This window comes from Diabrotica undecimpunctata, chromosome 3 (assembly GCF_040954645.1).
Source record: "Diabrotica undecimpunctata isolate CICGRU chromosome 3, icDiaUnde3, whole genome shotgun sequence".
NCBI classification, from domain to species: Eukaryota; Metazoa; Arthropoda; class Insecta; order Coleoptera; family Chrysomelidae; genus Diabrotica; species Diabrotica undecimpunctata.
In genome coordinates this window covers 166,891,454-166,913,873 of record NC_092805.1, presented here as the reverse complement: position 1 = coordinate 166,913,873, position 22,420 = coordinate 166,891,454, and the positions used below count along the sequence as shown (strand labels likewise).

At 34.0% G+C, this 22,420-nt stretch overlaps 1 protein-coding gene across 3 annotated transcripts in view; it reads right to left on the bottom strand.

Annotated features, from left to right (window-relative positions):
* The window catches only part of qtc (GRIP domain-containing protein quick-to-court), a 56,657-nt gene that overhangs the window by 14,154 nt on the left and 20,083 nt on the right, over positions 1 to 22,420 (bottom strand). For all 3 annotated transcript variants that reach the window (XM_072527492.1, XM_072527491.1, XM_072527493.1), the window contains exons 3-10: positions 19,000 to 19,249; positions 14,227 to 14,380; positions 12,736 to 12,808; positions 9,170 to 9,394; positions 8,640 to 8,823; positions 5,102 to 5,304; positions 4,873 to 5,047; positions 2,035 to 2,127 (exon numbers count right to left, since the gene is read on the bottom strand). In XM_072527492.1, coding sequence (XP_072383593.1) covers positions 2,035 to 2,127; positions 4,873 to 5,047; positions 5,102 to 5,304; positions 8,640 to 8,823; positions 9,170 to 9,394; positions 12,736 to 12,808; positions 14,227 to 14,380; positions 19,000 to 19,249 — 1,357 coding nt within the window. The remainder of the gene's footprint in view (positions 1 to 2,034; positions 2,128 to 4,872; positions 5,048 to 5,101; positions 5,305 to 8,639; positions 8,824 to 9,169; positions 9,395 to 12,735; positions 12,809 to 14,226; positions 14,381 to 18,999; positions 19,250 to 22,420) is intronic.

Sequence of the window (22,420 nt, the reverse complement as noted above, 5' to 3'; positions counted from 1 at the left end):
CATGCGTTAGAATTGAAGGAGAAAACCAATGAGAAGGTCAAGTGGTCGATAAACCTGGCTCATTAGACAGAGATGTAGGGACTGCTTTGCGTCAGTTTTCAACTGACGCAAACGCATAACGCAAGTGTATTGCAACAGTCAGTCTGTCTAGTGTTATATGTCTACGGATATAAATATGAGCTCATAACCTCAAATCGGTAAATTGGGGTTATGACTAATAAGATATTAATATGTTAAATACCATCTTGAAACTTACAACTAAAATTCTGCAATTTACTTGACATTACCCATTCATCTGATCAGTGGCCGTCTTCGATTTCTTTTATAGAGTCGAGATCTTCATTTGGTATATATTGTAGTTCATTCAGAAGTAGATTAGCATTAGTATTAATAGACTTGCATTAGGGCTTATTATTATTTATAGTTATAGTTCAGACTAATGAGTTTCGATTCCTTCGTCTTCTTCCTTTTCCTCGATGCAGGAAATTTCCACTTTTGCTACGTAAAACAAAGGATTTGTTTTACATAAAAGCAGGTAGATTTTCTCTCATCGGTCAGTCGAGCTTGCCTCTTCTACTGTAGACCTAGTCGGTGCTATTATTGTTCCTACTAAGTTATTGTTTTATTTCTGATTTCCTATATACCGTTTTTATTTTAGCATTATTGTATATTCAGACCTTTTCAGGTTAGAATATTACATTGATCTATATTTGTTCATGTACTGATTGTTTGATATTTTATTTGATTATTTTGATTGTTTATTTTCTTGTATTTGTATCTAAGCTGTTCTTCCGTAAGTTAAGAACACTTAGGAATATTTATCTTGCCTTTTCTATTTTATATATTTGATTTTGTACTTTGTATCAAAGTAGTTCTTTTCGGTAAGTCAAAGAGCTCTTAGAAGTATTTCTCTGATATCTGACTTGTTATTTTATTGTGTGTCTAAGTCATTCTTTTCCGGTAAGTCAAAAGAACCCTTAGAAATATTTTCATATAGCATTATTATTTCTGATATTTTATCTAAGATATTTTCTTCCGTAAGTTAAGAAAATACTTATATATTTGTCTATTTCATTTTTCCATTTTTTGCTAAGCTGTTTCTTCAGTAAGTCAAGAAACACTTAGACATATTTCTATAATCTGTTTCATTTTTGCATTTCTCGTTTTATATTTTGAGTATTTTATTTTTCCACCCTAAGTCGTTTCTTCCGTAAGTCAAGAAACACTTAGAAATATTTCCATACCTTGTTTCATATTTACATATTTCATTTATCTGTATTTCTGTCCTAAGTTGTTTCTTCCGTAAGTCAAGAGACACTTAGAAACATTTTCTTTGCATTATATTTTTATACCATTTAATTTACTTGTTTACTAAGTTATTCCTTCCGTAAGTCAAGGAATACTTAGATCATTTTTACCTATCTGTTTTCCATTTTTGCTCTGTTACTTTGTAACTGTTCCTTGGAACCGTTACCTATAACATATATTTGTCACTGGAACTGTTATTTATAACAGCGGTGGTATTTAACCTTTCTACCAGCGACAAACCAAAGATGGTGAATACCCGATCCAATTCCGGGGATAGGAAGAAGCCCGAAGAGCCGGCGATGGGTCCTACAGGCCCAAATGCCCCCTCTCGGCAACACTAGAGCCTAAATTTAGCCTTGGCGTCCATTAATTTCTAGCTTATATAGGTGGTTATGCGCCGCTTGTATCCGAATGTCTTCCTTTTGGTCTTCGGTCCCGCATTTCACCAGTCTCGGTAATCTTTATATTGCCGAATTTCGAGATCAGTGTTTTTTTGGACAGTTTTTGTTTTATTCATAATACTTTGAATTATATAATAGATACTGTGATGGTAATAAATTCATTTTTATGCAAGCTTTAAAAATCTTCTTTTATACCCACTAATCATTTTTACAATTTTAGAAGATTTATTTGCGTTGTTTATATATTTGAAGTTGAAATGAAGTGCAAAAGAACAAAAAAGGAAAACGATATGCAAATCCCATTACATAAACACACATTACTTACTCTTATATTCTCTAGTTCATTTCTTGTTACTTGTAGTTCATTTAGTAGCTCCGGAACTGATACTCGGCTTGGATGTTGGGCCAGTTCCACTATCTACAAGACAATAAAATGGTATTTAATGTTAAATTTATTTTACAATACGGCATTTTCCAATGACTAATAGTTCCAGAGGGCACATTGGCGCTCCCGAAATCAATTCATCCCGACTCGTGGGAGTAAAGTGGACACGTAATAAAAAGAGGTAGCCAGAAGGGACTCAGAAATGATTTACTCTTCGGAGTATACAAATAAAAGTGTAAAGGGAACGAGTAGAGATGCGATTCCGATCGCGGAATCTGCCCATGCCCCAAATAGGTCCCAATCAGTGTGTTACAGAAGAATTTTAGTACAGTAAGTCAACTTCTGATTTCTGTATCTGATTGACCTAAAGAAAGCGTTTGAAAGAGTAAGACTCAAAGATGTAATACATGTTCTGTATAATAGAGAAGTTCTCCTAAATATTATAAAAACTATCGAAAACATCTACCAAAACAACAAAATGGAAGTCAGAATAGATGGACAACTTACATAATCTATAGAAATAGGCAGCAGAATAAGACAAGGGGATTCGTTCAGCTCCATGCTCTTCAATTTGATCATGGATGAAATCATCAAAAAAATACTCTGTTACGCTAGCGCACAATATTGATAGCCCAAGACGAAGATAGTCTGCAATGACTGGTCCAAAAGATTTACATTAGAGCAAAAGAATTTAATATGACAATCTCATCTCAGAAAACTAAAACAATAGTAGTCAGAAAAGAATCAACCAGATGTAAAATAGAAATTGGTGGCATCAGTATTGAACAACTAACGGAAATAAAATACTTGGGAATTACACTGTCCAGCTATGGACAAAGAAGTGAGAGATCAAGTACAAAAAGCAAATAGACTGGCAGGATGCCTTAATAACACTATATGGCGAAACAGACATATTAACACTGAGATGACGACAATAATTTATAAAGCCAGTGTAAGACCAATAATGACATATGTCTCAGAAACAAGACCCGACACAGCCACAACGTAAAAGCTACTGGAAACGGCAGAGATGACAGTACTGAGAAGAATTACAGGAAATACGCTGAGAGATCGAGAAGTAAAGACATTAGAAGAAAATGTAACGTACAGTGGTTAAATGAATTGACACAAAATAGAAAAAAAGAATGGAATAACCACATAAGCAGAATGGAGGAGACTGTTGTCAAAATATCAAGAGATAAGTCACCAATCGACAGAAGAAGTATCGGACGATCGGAGTGACAACCTTGCATAGAGGTATTAATCCGCCAATGAACAAGCAGATTTGTTTATAAAGACGAAGAAGCAGAAGTCAGCTTCTGTAGAACTTACTGTTGTGGAAGAATTGGATGTCAGGTGTTGGCGGAGAGTTTAGGTAAAGCAGGTCTGCCGAAGTCCCAGAGGAGTTGTGCTGGTTGGCACAAAAATATGGAAGGTACTGCGAATTAAAATATCTGTGGGGGGGGGGGAGGGGGCAAAATCAGCAGAATGAACTGGTAGCAGAATTCACTCCTAGTACTGCGGCGAAGTAATTTTTTATATGACCAAGAGGGACGAAGAGTTTACTGATATATAAATTTTATCGCCATAACAATGGAGGCAGCTCCATGAGTAGACTGAAACCTATGGGGTAGTTATTGCACCCCTTAAACAAAAATTAACCGGAGAGAAAACTCGACTAATCTTTTAGCTACGGCTTTTGGTTTGCAACGAAAAACGAAAAGTGGGTTGTGGAACGAAAGAACATTAAGAAGATAGAGTAGGTCGAGAAAAGAAGATAGAACATATATGCTAGAGATAGAAGATAGAATATATCTGTAATCCAGTGCTATATCCCTAATGAGATTTCAGAAACAGATGCAAAAACAGTGTTGAGTGGAATAAATAAGAGCGACATCAATATAATAATGAGAGACTTAAACGCGAAAGTTGGCGACAACGAGAGACTTAAGCATATGATATTGAATTTTGGAATGTAAACAGGGATTTATTGGTAGAGTTCTTTGCTGATCACGACCTAGTCAAATGACCTTGTTTTCGTACTGAAATTGCTATAATGTGAGTTGGGTTTCCCCTGACCATGGAACCGAAAGCCAAATAGACCATATTGCTCTCACCGTAAGTTCATGGGCATACTACAAAGTGATAGACTTAAGTGATAAGCGGGACGTTAATATTGCTAGAAATCATTACCTACTTAGTGATGACAACTTAAAAAACTTGAAATACTAGCAAACAATCGTTATAGGTTCAGTAATATACGGAATAACGGAATCATAACGGAATCAGTTCTTGGATATTGCAAAATTTCTTCAAATGAATGACAGCTTTATGCTTGAATTAAGAAATAGTTTTGAAATTTTTTCCGAAGTGGACAAACTTGAAACTACTGCAGATGATTTCTGGAAGGAAATAAAAGCTAATTACCCAGAAATCTGGGAGAGTATTTTGGACTTTAAAACCCACCAAAAATGGAATAAACCATATTATCACTATGGTTTACTCCAGATGTTCGGTGCTGATACAACAGACGAGTACTGTGATCTAAATATCTTAAAAAAGCTCAGAAATGGCTTATTTTCAGCAGTAAGTATAATTAAAACCAACGCTGGATTATAGAGCTTGGTTAGAAATTGATGAAATATCTATTGCTTTATGCGGCACATTATTAGTGATATTAAACAGCTTAGTTTTCTTGTAAATATTTAGTTTAACAGACGAAATTATATCTGCAGTCTGAACAGAAATAATATACTTAATAAACATATTTTTATTTACCTTATTGTGATGCTTAACCAACTCCTCACTCCGATTAAGAAGTTCTTCCGACTTGGCACTCTTCTCCGCCTCGGCGTTTTGCTCGTCCAACTTCTTGCTAGCCTCCTCTAGCTGATGCGCGAGCTCTTTGATCCTTTCTTTGGCTTCTTCTAATTCGGGAACTATCTGCCAATACCTGTAAATCGACTTTGAAAATTGTAGAATTCGAAACTCGTTGTTTTTTACAAACCTAGCGTTTATTTCGCTGATCCTCTGTAGGAGTTCTTCGATCTTTTCGTTGTGTTTTTGTTTTAATTGAATTGATTCTTCCTCGTGTGTTTTGATCAGCTCTTGGAATCTCCTCTCGTATTCCTCGATTATCTTTTTGTGTTCGATTTCTTGATCTGTTGATGTGGATTTATCTAATTTTACTAATTTTCCCGATTTACTAGGCTGAAATCGAAGACAATATGGAATTAAATGTACAATATATAATATATGCATACAATAAGCATTTACAGGGTGTGGCATTAGTGTGAGGAAGCCCAATTACTTCTTTGTAGTAAGGGATATGAAACAAAATAATTAGCTAATAATTGGAGCATACATAGGTCCATACTCTAAAAATATTTTCAAATGTACAGTTCTCGTTTTTTCAATATAAGCTTTTGCAGTGTCATACGAGGTAGTTTAAACAAGGAAATTACGTTTTTTTATTAATTTTGTAGCAAAATTAATACCTTGTATAATTCTCGAAAATACAGGGTGAGCCATGAGGAACTTTACATACTTCTACCATATGTAGAGTCCCTCAGGGAGCATATCATGTGGCCACTAAAAAATGTCAACTCCTCTTCTTTATTAATTAACAGGGTGATTTGTGTAATTGACCATTTATTTCATTTTACTGTAGTGTTTATACGGCTCATTTGATTTTTTTAATTTTTGCATGATACAGTACACTACTATCGAGCATTCGACTGGTATTAGCTAAACTAAAAAATTCCAGGACTGGCTTTGGAAAAATTAATTTAGGGATTCGTATTAAATATTACACCCTGTATATTTTTTTTTAAAAATGCAATAAGTAATTTTCAAACTACATAAATAGCCAATAAAAACGACATATGCGACAATGTTGTCGCACTTTTATTAAATTTTTAGTGAACGATCAAATCTTACCAAAAATAGAACAACCATAATGAAGTATCAAATTATAAGGTATTAATTTAAACAAATGTTATAAATTTCAAACATTTTAATTAAAATGAGTTCCTACGACATAATCTAATACGTAGAAAATTAACATCTTTACTGTCACTTTGTATTATCTCTATGATAGAATCAATTGTTTTTTAATTTTAAATGTTTACTCATAGATCGTATTGGGGCATTATTTTCGATAAATAATAAATTAAATTGATTAAAAAGTCAAACCTCTTGTATGTTTTAGTTTTTTTTGATTGTAAATGATTAAAATTATATGTCAAATAATAATACATTGCATCAACTGTACTAAATAAAAATAAATCTAAAAAAGTTTAAAATGAAGGTTGGCGTTGACCGTTTGACGTTTCTTGATATTTTATACCCATTGTCATTATTGTCATTATCAATTGTTATTTATGTGTACAAGAATACATATTTCTTCTGTCATATCTACGTTAAGTATATTGTGTTAGTTTTGGTAGAGCTTTTGTTACTTTCGTTCAAAATGCCACATCAGTTTTCGACCACAGAATATGCAGACATAATATTTGTTTATGGATTCTGTAATGGGAATGGTAGGGCTGCTAGTAGAGAATATCGCAGGAGATTTCCTAATCGTCGAACTCCCAGTCATCCAACATTTGGGTCAGTTTTTAATTATTTGCGAGAAAATGGCACTTTTCCTAGTGGAACAACAGAGCGACATGTAGATGAAGCGCAGGAAGATGACATTATGGACGCCGTTACTATGAACCCTACAATAAGCACTAGACAAGTAAGTCGAGAACTCAATGTTACTCAATCAAAAGTAAGTAGAGTTTTACAAAAAAATAATCGATACCCATATCACATTCAAATGGTTCAGCGACTACATGCTGGAGATGAGATCGATAGGTTGGAATTTTGTAGATGGATTAACAATAGTCGACCAACGCTATACAGGACACTATTTACTGATGAAGCCCAATTTACCAGAGACGGGATAAATAATTCACGAAATTTACATGTGTGGGCAGAAGAAAATCCCCATGCTATTCGAGAACGTCGTTCTCAGTTAAGGTTTTCGGTTAACGTGTGGATTGGTGTCATAAATAACCAATTAGTAGGTCCTCACTTTTTTGATGGTCCTTTAACAGGGCAGGTCTATTTGAACTTTCTACAAAATATTTTGCCGAATTTGCTTGCATAATGTTTATGGCAACAGGTGGATAGGACGTGCAGGTCCTATTTCGTGGCCTTCAAGATCCCCTGATTTCAATCCCGTTGATTACCATATTTGGGGACGATTGAAGCAACTAGTTTACGCAGTGAATATTAATAACCGACAACAATTAATTGATAGAATTATACATTGTTGTAATACTATTAGAAACGATCCCCAGAGTATCCGTAATTCAATACGTCAATTAACAATTCGGCAACAAAAATGTGTACAGGCTGCAGGGTTCCATTTCGAAGATCTATTTTGAATTATTTTTATTTTGTTACCATTATTGTATCTTTTCCAGTTCTAATTTATGGGTTTATCATAACTATGTACATATTTTTAGTTTTTTTTTTAATTGTTCTTCGTTATTGTTAGTAGTTACTGTTTTTTGTTGTGCAGTGACTCAGTTTATCATTTCAATTAAAATGTTTGAAATTTATAACATTTGTTTAAATTAATTACCTTATAATTTGATACTTCATTATGGTTGTTCTATTTTTGGTAAGATTTGATCGTTCACTAAAAATTTAATAAAAGTGCGACAACATTGTCACATATGCCGTTTTCATTGGCTATTTATGTAGTTTGAAAATCACTTATTGCATTTTAAAAAAAATATATACAGGGAGTAATATTTAATACGAATCCCTAAATTAATTTTTCCAAAGCCAGTCCTGGAATTTTTTAGTTTAGCTAATACCAGTCGAATGCTTGATAGTAGTGTACTGTATCATGCAAAAATAAAAAAAATCAAATGAGCCGTATAAACACTACAGTAAAATGAAATAAATGGTCAATTACACAAATCACCCTGTTAATTAATAAAGAAGAGGAGTTGACATTTTTTAGTGGCCACATGATATGCTCCCTGAGGGACTCTACATATGGTAGAAGTATGTAAAGTTCCTCATGACTCACCCTGTATATTTATGTTTAAAAGATTTTTAATATAGTCTAATATGGTCTAAAATTATTAACATAGCGAAATGTTTAATTTTGGTATAGGTACAGGGTTGGTCGAAACTTTGAATGAGTTTTCTTAAGTGGAACACCCTGTATTTTAGAACTGTAATAAAATGTTATGATACTTTATTATTTATTAAGTATTCTCTATACCTAACTGCTTTAATTAGTTATTCGTGATTTTTTAAGCGGAACATTAACTGCAACAAAAATTGGGTGAAATTTTATTAAGTTGGCCGTGAAAATATTCAATCAAAAATAATGTTTCGAAAAAAATAGTTGTTTTTCGAGTCAGGTTCATGAAATTTTTTAAGACCAATAATCATCTCATATTTGTAGAGGAAGCAAAATTGTAGGTGTTCATTGAGCTCTAGATCTTTGATACCCATAGTGAATTTTGTTTGCTTACCGTTCTACATTCTTCTGATAACACAGAATCTTTAGAATAAACGGACGAACTGGTGCAGTCTTCAAAATGGCCGGAATCGGCAAACGACGTTTGAAGGTCGCTCGCTATGTGATTCGATAATCCATCTACGGCATCATCTGGAGTTGTTTCGTTACTGTTATTTTCTCTAACCGTAACGGCATCACTGAAAAAAAAAAGAAAATGATTTTCAAACTAGCTTTTATGTTAATGTTGTGACACATGACAACTATCCGTGGGAAGCGAAAGATCATGACAGGTTCACAGCAATGACAATATTGTCCATTGAAAATAACTTATAAAACAAATTCGTAATTTAAATTAAAATGCCATAAACATTTGTGTTAGTGCGAATGATACAAGAACCTATTTTATCTAAGATTAGGTTTGATATACATATTGATTTCTTATTTTTACTCATTTTATACACCAGATGTCTGCCCATCCACGTAAAACACTCACATGCTTGATTTCAAGATACATAAAAGTTTACTGAATGTATTTGTGCTTACCTCGAATTTGATTTGTCTTCTGGCGAACTTAGGGCAGCCTTATACAATCTCAATTCAACTACTTCTTTGGTTAATTTCAAAATATCACTATCTTTCTCTTCTAAATCCTTCTGAGCTTGCTGCAGGAGGTATTTGAGTTTCTTTACTTGCTTTTGAGCTCTTTGTGTCGGCGTTAAGTATTCGTCTCCTACCGCCCCGGCGTGTTGATTGCAATGAAAAACATACCTGGAATATGAAAAACATAGTTTTATTTAACTGTAATATAAATGATACCAAATTATTGTAGGGTTATTTTTTTTGTTGTCTAGGGTTTAATTAATACCCACGGGTCGATTCGAATTATAACAAACGCTTTATTGTTTGACTCGTAAATTACAGGAATATAGAACTAATGTAAATGGTAACTACACTTCTCCAAGAAATTAACGCACCACTTGGAAATATTAAAATATTTTATTACCGTTAATAAAAATTTCCATTGTAATGTTATATTTTGCAAGCCCCTTGTATATGCTATTCGTACACTCTATATTTATTGACTGTGTTTTATCGCTATAGTTTTTTTTGCAACAAAACAAAAGAAGCAAAAAATGTACTAATTCTATAAATATACTAATTTCCAAGTGTTCACGAATTTTATTCGGCTACTGTTTATTTGTTGATTATTGTTAATTGTGTTTATTATGGAGCATCAGTCACGTAATTTAACCCGAGATGAATGTGCCCAAGCAGTGATACTGTCGGAAGAAGGTTGGAGTTACCGAAGAATTGGTCGTCGGTTTAATGTGTCCCACACATCTGTCTCACGGGTGTTAGAAAGATTCCTCAAAACAGGGGATCATACTCGCAGACCAGGGCAAGGACGAAACCGGGTAACTACCCCTATTCAATATCGATTTTTAAGAATTTCTGCTCTTCGACAAAGTTTTGTAACACATTGAAGTCTACAAATTCAGCTTCGAGACGTGCATGCTATACAAATTAGTACTGAAACTGTTCGCCAGCGACTTAGGGAATACAACTTAACACCTAGGATTGCCGCCCGAGGTCCTCTATTAACTGTAGAGTATCGAAGGGGGAGACTACATTTTGCCAGAGAACACGTTAATTGGTTAGAGGCTGACTGGGAACGAGTGCTATTTACTAATGAATCCCGATTTTCTTTGTGCAATAACGACAGATGTTTTCGTGTGTTGCGACGACCCAACGAACGATATGCTCAGTGTAACTTCTCACACATCACATTTTTTGGTGGAGGATCCGTTATGGTGTGGGGTGGTATTTCTGTGACCGCACGTACGGACCTAGTGGTCATACAAAATTGAACTGTTACAGCTGAAAGGTACATATTGGAGATCCTGGAGCAACATGTAGTACCATTCGCTCTTTATATCGGTGAAAATTTCTTACTAATGCAAAATAATGCCAGACCTCAAGCTGCACAGATCGTCAAAAATTATCTAGAAGAGGTAAAAATTAACACTATGGAATGGCCATCACATAGTCCGGATTTAAATCCGATTGAAAATCTCTGGGATATCCTTGGTAGGCGATTAAGAGCGACACCGATCCAACCAAACAACTTACAGGAAGTGGGAGAGAGGCTGATCCAGATTTGGAGAGAACTAGACCAAAATGAAATTCGGCAATTAATTTTAAGTATGGGCCAACGATGTGAGGCTGTTATACGTAGTAGAGGTGGTAACACTCGTTAAGACTTTTTTCATATTTTAGTTTACTTTTCTTTATTTATTTTATTTACTATTTTTTTAGAATTTTCCGTTTTATTTTCTTTTCTCCTGTACTTCAACATTTTCTAATGATTAGACAAATTGTTATAATTACTAATAAAATGTAGAATAAATCTGGTGAAGTTTTATTTTTTATTCTTTGCCTGTTTACAAATAAAATTGATTTATTGAAGTGGTGCGTTAATTTCTTGGAGAAGTGTATAACACTATTGAAATATGACCGCAGCTTAATAGCAAAAATATGAACACGTCTTTCGTCGGACGTCGTCTAGGGATGAGATGCCGTCCTATGCATATTACCTCGTCCTCTTAATGTTCTACTCCTATCGACAGTGTTTTTGATTATTCTGCAGTGCTACTTGACCCTGGTTTTCGGCTCGCGGTTCGGGATAAATGGAAGTTAGGAATTGGTAACGGAAAGTATGTGCTGACGAATGCAATCCTACATTATTATTTATTAATGTCACACATTTCAAAACATAAATAAAGTTCTCATTAAAAAGAAAACAAATTTTGAACGTAGGTATCCCAATTTGAAAATATCAATCAAATAATCCGCTTTACTACTGTTGTTCAACAGTTCAAATACTGTTTATCGGAAGAAACTAATTACTAACTTCGATCCAAAGCGGTTTCGAAAAGGCACATCAACTAAGGATGCCTTAATATTAATATAATTAATATAATATAATAGGATATGTTAATCCTTTACAAGTAATCAAATTGCAATACGCAATTGAATGAGAACAAACGCCGATCTTAAACAGATATCGATGTCGTCCAAGAAATTAAATTCCAAAGTCTAGGAAGGGTTGGTCATTGTAAGGTATATGCAACACATATTACATGTCTAGAGTGCATATGCCACACAGCAGATATATTTATACTGTAGGGGAATTGAATAAACAGTTACTATCTAACTCGTTGTTAATACAACATAACCTTACAGTTATGTCCACAGGCGCCCTAAAAATCGCCTTGCCAAGATAATCTAGGAGAAGGCCCCGACAGGGAGAAGACCTTTACAACGCCCACGAATGCGTTGGAAAGACAACATATGATCAGATTTATGAACATTGGGGAACTGATCCATTATCATAGATGACCGTGTGAGATGGAAGCAAGTTGTGCAATCAGCCAAGACCTACGCCCGGTTATAGTGTACCTTAATTACCTCAAAAACGAAATGTATACAAAATGGACTACCACAGGACTCAACTACTTTAAGTCTCACTTTTAATCAATAACTATTATAGGTAGTTCTCTCAACAACTAACTCAGTTCTTAATAGTAATTAATAACATTGCAGTCGATATGAGTTTGCCTTTAAAAGCAAATCTATATTCAGAGGATTTAGGATTATTTTTAATTAAAATAGAGGATTGGTCCAGAAAAACAGATTTTACTTTCGCATCGGACAAAGTCCGTGAAATAAACTATACACAAACTAGTTTATTTACCAAAAATATTTTGATGTTGCATTTTAAATACCACACAGTATATTAAACTTTTTATAGGTCTTTTCTGGCAACGGGGATATCTAATTCTGTAGTGTAAGTTGGTCACTATGTATAACCATCAATTTTTTACCAAACCGCACATTATTTCTACGTTCATAATAACACTAATAACCTGCAAAATAATCTTTAGTAACAAACATTTCAACCATTGTTCAAGGTGATTTCTATCCGCGAGTAGTAATTTTTTTAAATTAATCTTCATAGTGTATGTCCTGATGAAGCTGTGATACGACACGCAATGTGCAGATAAAGAGTAGTCATTAAATATATAATTGGGGTATAAATTACAACTCACTTCATGCTCCTTCCTGAAAAAGTTGTACCGTTCCAAGCTACACTGGAATGGTCACAAGACGCCACACTGCTTCCTGCAAAAAGAGGAACAAATAATTATGACGAGACAAAAAATTTACATTAACAAAAGAAAACTATAATTTGTGTTATCGCGTATACAGATCACGACATTGTTTTATTGACCATACAATACAATGGCAATCACAGACCAGGTAAGTGATTTGTGATGGCAATCGCTGTGACATGTTACACGTTTCCACCTCTATATTCGTTTCACAGTATTTTTTTTTAATACCTATTACATTGTATACTGTCCAAGAAAAACTGCAACTTGTAACATGGTACTTTCAGGGTCATTCGATACGGGAAGTAATTGATTTATTTATTGTTGCCTTCGAAAATAGACCCCCACCAAGTGTTACAACAGTTAAAAATACCATTAAACATTTTCAAACTTCGGGATGTGTAAACAGTTGTAAAAAGTGTCATGAAGGTAATGAACCACGTGTTAGACCTGTCGATGAGGAGCAAACAGGGATATTGATATTTGTGCTTTTGTGGAAGCTAGTGAACCCTGCAATAGTGTACAAATTGCTAGGGAAGTTAACGTAAATTTTGGAACTGTCCAGCGAGTTCTCAAAAGGAATCGGTATCACTGTTTTAAGATACAACCAACACAAGAACTGTTTCCGGAAGATAACTTTAGGCGGATGGAGTTTTGTTAAATTATGTTAGATAAACAGAATAAAAATGTACACTTTTTAAAAAATATTTTATTTTCTGACAAATCTTCATTATCATTACATAAAAAACACAATCCATTCGTTGCAAGGTATTATTCTCGGAAAAATAAGCACCTCAGTGTTGCAGTGCGAACGCAGCATCCTCTAAAGTTAAATGTTTGGACTGGGATATTAGGCGACCATATTGTGGGTCTATTTTTTATCGATCAGCTTTGTCCTTGCGGCACTGCTTTCTGATTTCTTTCGATAACGCTCTATATTCATCGTTTAAGAAGATAGATATAAAAATATATAAAATAGCAGAAACCTGAACAACCATAAAACGATTTAAAAATCTGCTCAAAAAACAAATCAAATTAAACACTTTAGCAATATTTTCGGAACTGTCAGTAAAATGGAAAATATAAAATTCTTATTAAAGCGATGTTTTTAAGGCTTCTATCAATTGTATAATTGAAGAAAACGAGTAGATTTTGGTTATTGAGTCAGATTGCAAGCATAGGCAATGAAAGAGTGCCAATTTCTGCCTCAGATAAAAAGTTCGCAATGAATTGATGCAATTTCCCGGATGTTATTACCCTTTAACTGACTCGTTGAGTTCCTAGTGAAATGAGTAAATGTTGAAAAGTTACAAAATTATTTTATTGTTAGCGAATCGCTCTAATGATCACAACACAAACTGTTATTTCAAATAAATGTTTATACTTTTCTTTTATTATGTCTGTTAGAATTAAATATAAATGACTTACCTATACTAGTTACGCTTTCTGAATCCCAATTATCTATAGCACCAGTCGAAAAATTTCTCGAATCGGCAGAAATTTGACGGTTCGGAGAGGAAGTGATTATTGAAGGCGATTTAGAACTATGGTTTCCTTGTCTAGCATTGGTTAAAGATAAGGACTGAAAAATAAAAGAATAGTGTAATTATGTACCGAGTCTCGGGATAATTCCCAAAAATTTTAATAATAATAAGTAGTCGATATAGGACAGAAATTGCAAAAAGTGTTTTAAGTAAATTTTCAGCTTTCAATATGCGTAACACATTTAGGTTTAGAAAAATTTACAATTTCGACCCATGATCCTTCTATCGCTTTTTAAATCAGAAGAAACAGATATCCAACTGCCAATTAGTTTAGGAATTAATCTTTATTTTCAAGGAGCACTTAGAGTTCCACCAATATCAGCGAACAATCGAGAAACTGGAATAGGTGCTGAATAATGGTTCACAGTTTGTTAACAGAGAGTCTTAATCTACCCACTTTTAAGATAACTGATAGTTTGGGACTTGTTTCAAAGTTTTGCTTGAAATATGGTCACGGAAAAAAACATATACGCAGCTCAATGTCTCGCTAAAGAAGTTACACGAGGGACTAGAGTACGTAAGTATTGACGAAATGAAAAAAATCATTGGTATACTGATTTGGATGGGTGTTGTTCAATACCTAAGTATCGAATTATATTGGTCATACATGAAAATATACCATATTTTCCACCAGAAAATGATGATATTAATATTATGAGTAGAACATCAACAGGAGCACAGAAAACATACGCAGAGTTAAAGACACAGAACAGACACAGTAACAACAGACGTCGATTATTATGAACAGATTCAAAGAGAATTCAAGAGAAACAATAGAAGACACAACATTTATGTCTCACGGCAGCCTACGTGTTAAAGGTATCCAGAATTATTTTCAACAACAAGGAACATCTCAAAGAATTACCGGATATACTAACTCCAAAAATTACCAGAGCTGTTAAAAATAGTGAAACGAGAAAGACAGTCGTTCAGATCAGGTACATTTAGAGATATAGATAAAATAGTAAACGAAAAAACATTTTGGGGTTGATCAGAATATGCGGGATGTTCTTGGCAATCGTCAACATTCTTTGGAAGATGTTGGTACTAACAACAGACGTCGATGCGTCCTTTATTATGAAAAGATTCAAAGAGAAACACTAGAAGACACAACATTTATGTCTCAGGGAAGCCTACGTGTTAAAGGTATTCAGAATTATTTTCAACAACAAGAAACATCTCAAAGAATTAGCGGATATACTAACTCCAAAAATTACCAGGGTTGTTAAAAATAGTGAAACGAGAAAGACAGTCGTTCAGATGAGGTACATTTAGAGATATAGATAAAACAGTAAACGAAAAAACATTCATAAACGAAACTGTTCAATGAAATCTATAAATGCGGTTGGATTCCATTGGATTTTTTGAAATCGGTTTTTATTCTTATCCCAAAAAACTCTACGCAGAAAATATTTTAGGTCAATTAATTTAATGAGCCATGTTCTAAAAATCGGATATAGAGATATAGAGAATCGGATATAGAGAAAATGTGAAATAGATTCGATAACGAACAGTTTGTTTGTAGAGAGGGAATGGGAAGTTGGGTAGCAATATTTGGAGCAAAATATAGGAATCAAGTGTATATATGTTTCACAGATTATGATGAGGCTTTCGATAGAGTATTCCTCCATTTGGTCCTATTGTGTACAGCTTGATGCCAGATGACAATATCGATTTTTCTGGCATACTTATCTATACCATCGCTTTAACTCAACTTTCGACTGTCCCTTTTTCTAGTTCTAGGGCTTCTTCAATAAAATACGTCGTTCAAGATAGCTGTCATTTGCTCTGGTTAAATGTTCAACCCACCACAGTCGTCTAATTTTTAGTGCAGTGACTGTATCTCTGGCTTCAACTAATTCTTTATACCTATTGTATAGTTCAAAAGATATATCGACGACGCCAGGTTCCATTTTCATTTATTGGACCTAGTATTTTTCTCAGGATGTTCCTCTTGAATATTAATAGCCTATTTTCATCTCTGTTACCATGTTTCAAAACCGTACATTAGAATTGGAAGTATTAACCTCTATATATCATGACCTTTGAGAATTGCAACTCGCAATGTCGAAAGCATGACAGGTAAAGGAAGAGAGCTAGCCAATTTCATGCAGAGGAAGATTGGTGTACTTTGTGTGCAGGAATCTCGTTAAAAAAGGTAATAAGTCGAGAGATCTTGGAGATGGACGCAAGTTAATATATAGTAGTTCGAACAGTCATGACCGAAATTAAGAAGGTATTATTTTGAACAACGAGTGGAAGGAACATCTTGTAAGGGTAACCAGAAGAAGTGATAGAATAACAAGTGTCCAACTGAATACAGGCAATACCAACGTAAACAGCATATGTGCCTATGCCCCATAGGTACGGTGCTAAGAACAGGAAAAGGAAGAATTTTGAAGTGCCCTTGATTGTGAGTTACCTGTAGATGAAAAGTGTTTTATTGGAGGTGATTTGAATGGAAATATTGGTAGAGAAAGAGCGAGAATAGAAAGAGTTCACGGAGGTTTGGGGATGGGAATAAGAAATGATAAAGCAAAAAGTGTTATTGACTTTGCAGTGGCATGAGATTTTCCTGTCATTAATACGTTCTATATGAAGACTGAAGATCAGTATGTTATCTATAGTAGCGGGGGAAAGGAAAGTCAGATTTTGCGCAATGTAGAAGAAGTCACCTAAAAGAGGTTACGAACTGTAAAGTGATAAAGGATAAATATATAGAGAGTCAAAACCAACCGGTGGTAGTGGAAATAGGGATCAAGGTGAGGCAGAAAGGAAAGCAAGTAGGACACCAGAAAGTAAAATTGTGGGAGTTAAAGGATATGGATTTGGCAAGAGTCTTTAAGAGTAGAGTGCTGGTATAGCATATGGCAAATAACTGGTGGGAAGCCAATAGTAAAGTTGTGGTGCGAGTGGGAGAGGTATTGCTAGGAAAAACATCTGGTAAGAGAGAAAGAATATTGGTGGTGGAACAATGAAGTGCAACAAAAGGTTAGAGAGAAGAAAGAGGCTAGAAAGAGGTTGACAAGTCTAAAATAGAGCAATATAAGGATATATACAAGGTAGCAAAGAGGGAAGCAAATCACGCTGTGCTGCTAAGGAAAGATCGTCTGCATAGATGTACGAAGATTTTAAAACACCCGAGGGGATGAAAAGGTTATACAGAATTGCTAAAGCAAGGGAAAAATCATCAGAAAATTTGACCCACATACGGCAGAATAAGAGTGTGGATTGAAGAGTGTTAAGAACCGATATTGAAATAAAGCAAAGATAGTATGAGTACTTTAGAAAGTTTCTAAATGAAGACAACTAGAGGAGAGATAGAGGATGCGGGATCTCAAATAAGAATGTATTACCGGAGATAGCGAGATATGAAGATGTCGACTTGTTAAATGATGATGGATGAAGAATGGTAAGGCAGGAGGACTTGATGGAATACCTGTGGAGGGTTGGAAGACTCTAAGAATTACTCCTGGAATGGAGAACTGACGATCTAAAACGTTGCCATAGGAATTTGATGCAAAAGGCATAAGATCGAAACAGATGGAAAATTATGAGGGACATCTATATCCAGCGTGGAGAATGCAAGTTTAGATGATGATGGATTTAAAATATAGAGACAACGGTATAAAAATAAACGGGGTCTCTCCAAACGAGATTCATTGGGCCTTAAATTAAATACTACCAAAACGAAGAATATGGTTATTAGTAAGAGAAATGGCCCCGTATTATATCAAACATAAGAATATACAAGCAAAACGTAAAAATTTCGAACAAATTCAACTACCTGGGATTCTAGCTAATGCTGAATCTGAGATTCTGGGCTTAGGTCTGGATTCGGATATTAGATCTCGAATAGGACAGACAAGATTAGTATTTAACAATATGGAAAATCTATTCTCAGTTCTCTTATAGCTATGAAATATAATCGCCCACAGTTTAAGAAGCTTAAAAGCCTTAGAAATGTGGATTTGTAGAAAATACTGCGATACGTTCATAATGTAAAAACGTGGAGTTCATTTCGAAAATAAAAAAAGAAAAAAACTTCAGACTTTGGTCATGTTGCAAGATCCAATAGAGCAAAGATTTTGAAATACATATAAAAAAAATAACAGGCAACAAGGGAAACGGAAGACGAAAACATTCGAGGTTGAAAAACGTAGATAATTGGACGAGTTTGGACTCTTTGTTTCGAGCTTCACAAGATATACATTAGATGGTACCATAAGACGAACAATACTCAAAAAGGGATAAAATATTATTTAACCTGTTCTTTCTTCAATGTTCCGATATTGTAGTACATTTTTGGTGAGGTTTTAACATTCAAAGGTCATAGTTTATTTAAAAAATAATAAATATTGTATATTGCAAATCGCAACTAACATCACGAACTTTGACGATAAAACAGTGAAACTGTGTTAAATTATTTACATTCTTAAATAAACATTTAAACAAGTTTTTTAAGTACATTTTTATTAGGTTAATATAAAATATAACTAATGTTGAAAATTTTGACTTTATACTTCGGATTTACCACATTTTTTTAAGAATATGAGGATACACGTACGTTTGACCTTCGCCTATAACCGTTATCGTTCGCTAACACCTAGCCTAACCCAAAAACCCTTATAAATAATTAATTTTTTAACCTACTTACCAGACTTCTCACTCTACTGGGCGATACTGGGGTAGTACCACCTTTTAGCACCTCTACGGGACTTCGATTCCCGATTTTCATATTTTCCGGTCTCTTAGCTCCATGTTGTACCCCCCGGTCGCTCCTCTCCATGAACGATCGCCCCCGTTGTAAAAGAGGGTTGAACGAGGACTGGTGGTGCGTTGTTTCCGAAAAGGAGAATCGATTATTGTGGTTGCGATCTTTGCTTGCCGTGTGGTTCTGATCTGGGCTAATAGTACAGTCAATTTTAGTTATACTTGGGAAATATATAATAATACGTATAATAAACAATATTTTTATAATACTGAGATCTATTTTACAGAAAGGAGAATATGAGAAGAAAACATAAAACCTCATTATAAATTTTGCTCTGCGTTTTCTAATTTCCGAATTACACTTTATCGTGAACAATTTGAATAGGTATGTCTTATTTCAGTTCGTTATTGAAAAATACAGTTTTTGTATTTCAATGTACAAATATTTGTAGTATCCTATATGGTCAATTAAGTACATATTCGTAGGAGCTTATTACACAGTTTTCCTAATTGAGAAATTATAAAAATAGCTTTAGACCCACACTTTTTACAGCCAAACTTACTTTTTTGCTATACTCTAGTCCTCAGAGACGAAAATGCCACTGAACCTCTAAAAATCATACGAACAAGCAAAATTTTGCCTACAATATTCATTTTGAGGCTCCAAAAAGATGTAAAAAAGTTTACTTCTTCTCTCTAAAATCCCCCTCGTAGGGAGATAAAAACGCAAAAAATCAATTTAGCAGAGATAATTTTAAACAAAATGTTTATTAACACTTTTTGTGTAGAATGAAACGTTCTCTCACAAATAACGCTTGAAGCGACCGTCGATTTTGAATGTCAGTTACGCTAAATTAATGTTCAATAAAATTTGTATCAGCTCGACGGTAAAAATTCGACATCTTTTGATTTAAATGTCCTAAAGACAAAAATCAAGATGCGTCTTAAAGGTAAAGAGTTCAGCTTTCGAGTGCAATGTTTGTATTTTGTGGCAAATTAACTCAGATTTTATAAAGGTATTAAATAATAAAGAAAAAGAAAGTAAGAACAGAAACACAAAAGCATTTTATAAGAAAATTAGCGAGCAAAACAAAACTTTTAAAGGAAAGATAAAAGGCATAAAAGATAAAAATGGAAAAGTATCAGAAAATGATGAAGAGTATAAAGAAATTTGGACTCACTATTTTAAAGAATTATTAACAGAGCAAGAAGATCAAGACCTAAATGAAAACGTAGAAGAAGAGACAATGATGTTAGGAAACCAGCTAGAAAGACCAACAAAAGAGGAAGTTGAGGAAATTATAAATAGCAGCCGTAATGGTAAATCTTCAGGATCAGACGGGATCAATATGGAACTTATAAAATATGGTGGTGAAGAATTAAAAGAAAAACTGTACAATTTAATAAAAGACATATGGGACGAAGAAAAAATGCCGGAAGAATGGAACAAAGGACAAATTATCACGATTCATAAAAAAGGAGACCAACAAATGTGTAATAACTACAGAGGACTGACGCTATTAAACACAGCATACAAAATTATGTCGACCTTAATACATCGAAGACTGACCAACGCTATGACGAATATCATAGGACACTATCAATGCGGATTTATTAAGGGAAAGTCTACAACAGATGCCATACATACAGTTAAACAAATTATGGAAAAAGCTCATGGATATAAAATAGAAATTGAACTGCTTTTTATAGATTTTCAGCAAGCATTTGATACAATAAAAAGATCAAAATTAATGGTAGCTCTGAAAGAAATGGGAATACAAAACAAATTAAGACGATTAATAAAAATGACAATGAGTAGAACTGTAGTGAGTATAAAAACTCAAGTAGGAGACACAGAAGAATTTGTCATAAATAAAGGGGTTAGACAAGGAGATTCGTTATCAGCAACCCTGTTTAATCTTGCCCTGGAATACATCGTCAGGAAAATAAACAAAGGTACCCTTAGAACTAGAGAAGGACAAATAATAGCATACGCTGACGATATTGTGCTAATAACAAAAAATAGAAAAACAATGGAAAAAATGTTAAATGAAATGGTAACAGAAGGAAAAGTAATGGGATTAAAAATAAACCAAGAAAAAACAAAAATAATGAGATTTGATAAAAACTTCGAAAACAAAAAGGTTAGACTAGGCGAATACATTTTTGAAGAAGTCGAAAAATTTAAGTACTTGGGAATATTAATAACAAACAATGGAGAAAGAGAAACAGAAATCAAAGAAAGGATTATTACAGCAAATAAGACCTTCCATGCAAATAAGAAATTACTAAAAAATAAACTATTGAGTAAGAAATCGAAAATGAAGGTATACAAAACAATAATTCGACCGACGATGATGTATGCAGCCGAAACCCTCAGCATGACAAAAAAACAAGAGGAAAACCTTAGAATACAAGAAAGAAAAATACTAAGAGCAATACTGGGACCAATAAAAATAAATGAAAATGAATTTAGACAAAGAAAGAACCTTGAGCTACTGGAAGAAATTAAGGAAGATATAGTGTGTAAAATAAAACAACAAAGAGCAAAATGGCTAGGACACGTATGGATATCAGGATCAACTACGACGATATTCTCAATATTGGAATGGACACCAGCTGGCAAAAGAAGACGTGGAAGACCAAGATCTACATGGTTACAAGAAGTTGTAAATGATCTCAACAAGGCGGGCATACGACAGTGGAAAGGAAAAACCAGAGATAGGACACAATGGAGAAAAATAACTGAGAAAATTAAATAAGGAACATGAGGACTGATCTACCTCAAAACATAGATCTAGAGAGCGTAAGCGGCGTAACCCCTAAAGGGGTGTTTAGCCACATATATATATATTAAATAAATAAACGCGGTGCGATTTTTGCCATTTTTTATGATTCTTATGAGATCGATACAATCTATTTCAGCATGAAATTTTAATTTTTAGTTTTAGTAACAAATGTGAGCCATTTGAAATATGTTTAAAAAATGCTGGATTTAAACTTTCACATAATAAACGATCTAAAACATTTAAAACTTCTTTTTTAATTACACTAGTACGTTTTTCAAAAGAAGTAAATTTTTTACTACGACTGGTCAATGAAAGTGATCAATTTTATTGATCTCACGAGTCTTAAAAAATGGCAAAAATCGTTTCATGTTTATTTATTTGACACCTTTATAAAAACTGAGTCTACTCTCGGCAAAATACAAAAACTGCATACGAAAGCTGCACACTTTACCTTTAAAACGCATCTTGATTTTTGTCGATAGGACACATGGATCAAAAGATATCGAATTTTTACCGCTGAGCTGATACACATTTTATTGAACATTGATTTCGCGCGCGTAACTGACATTCAAAATC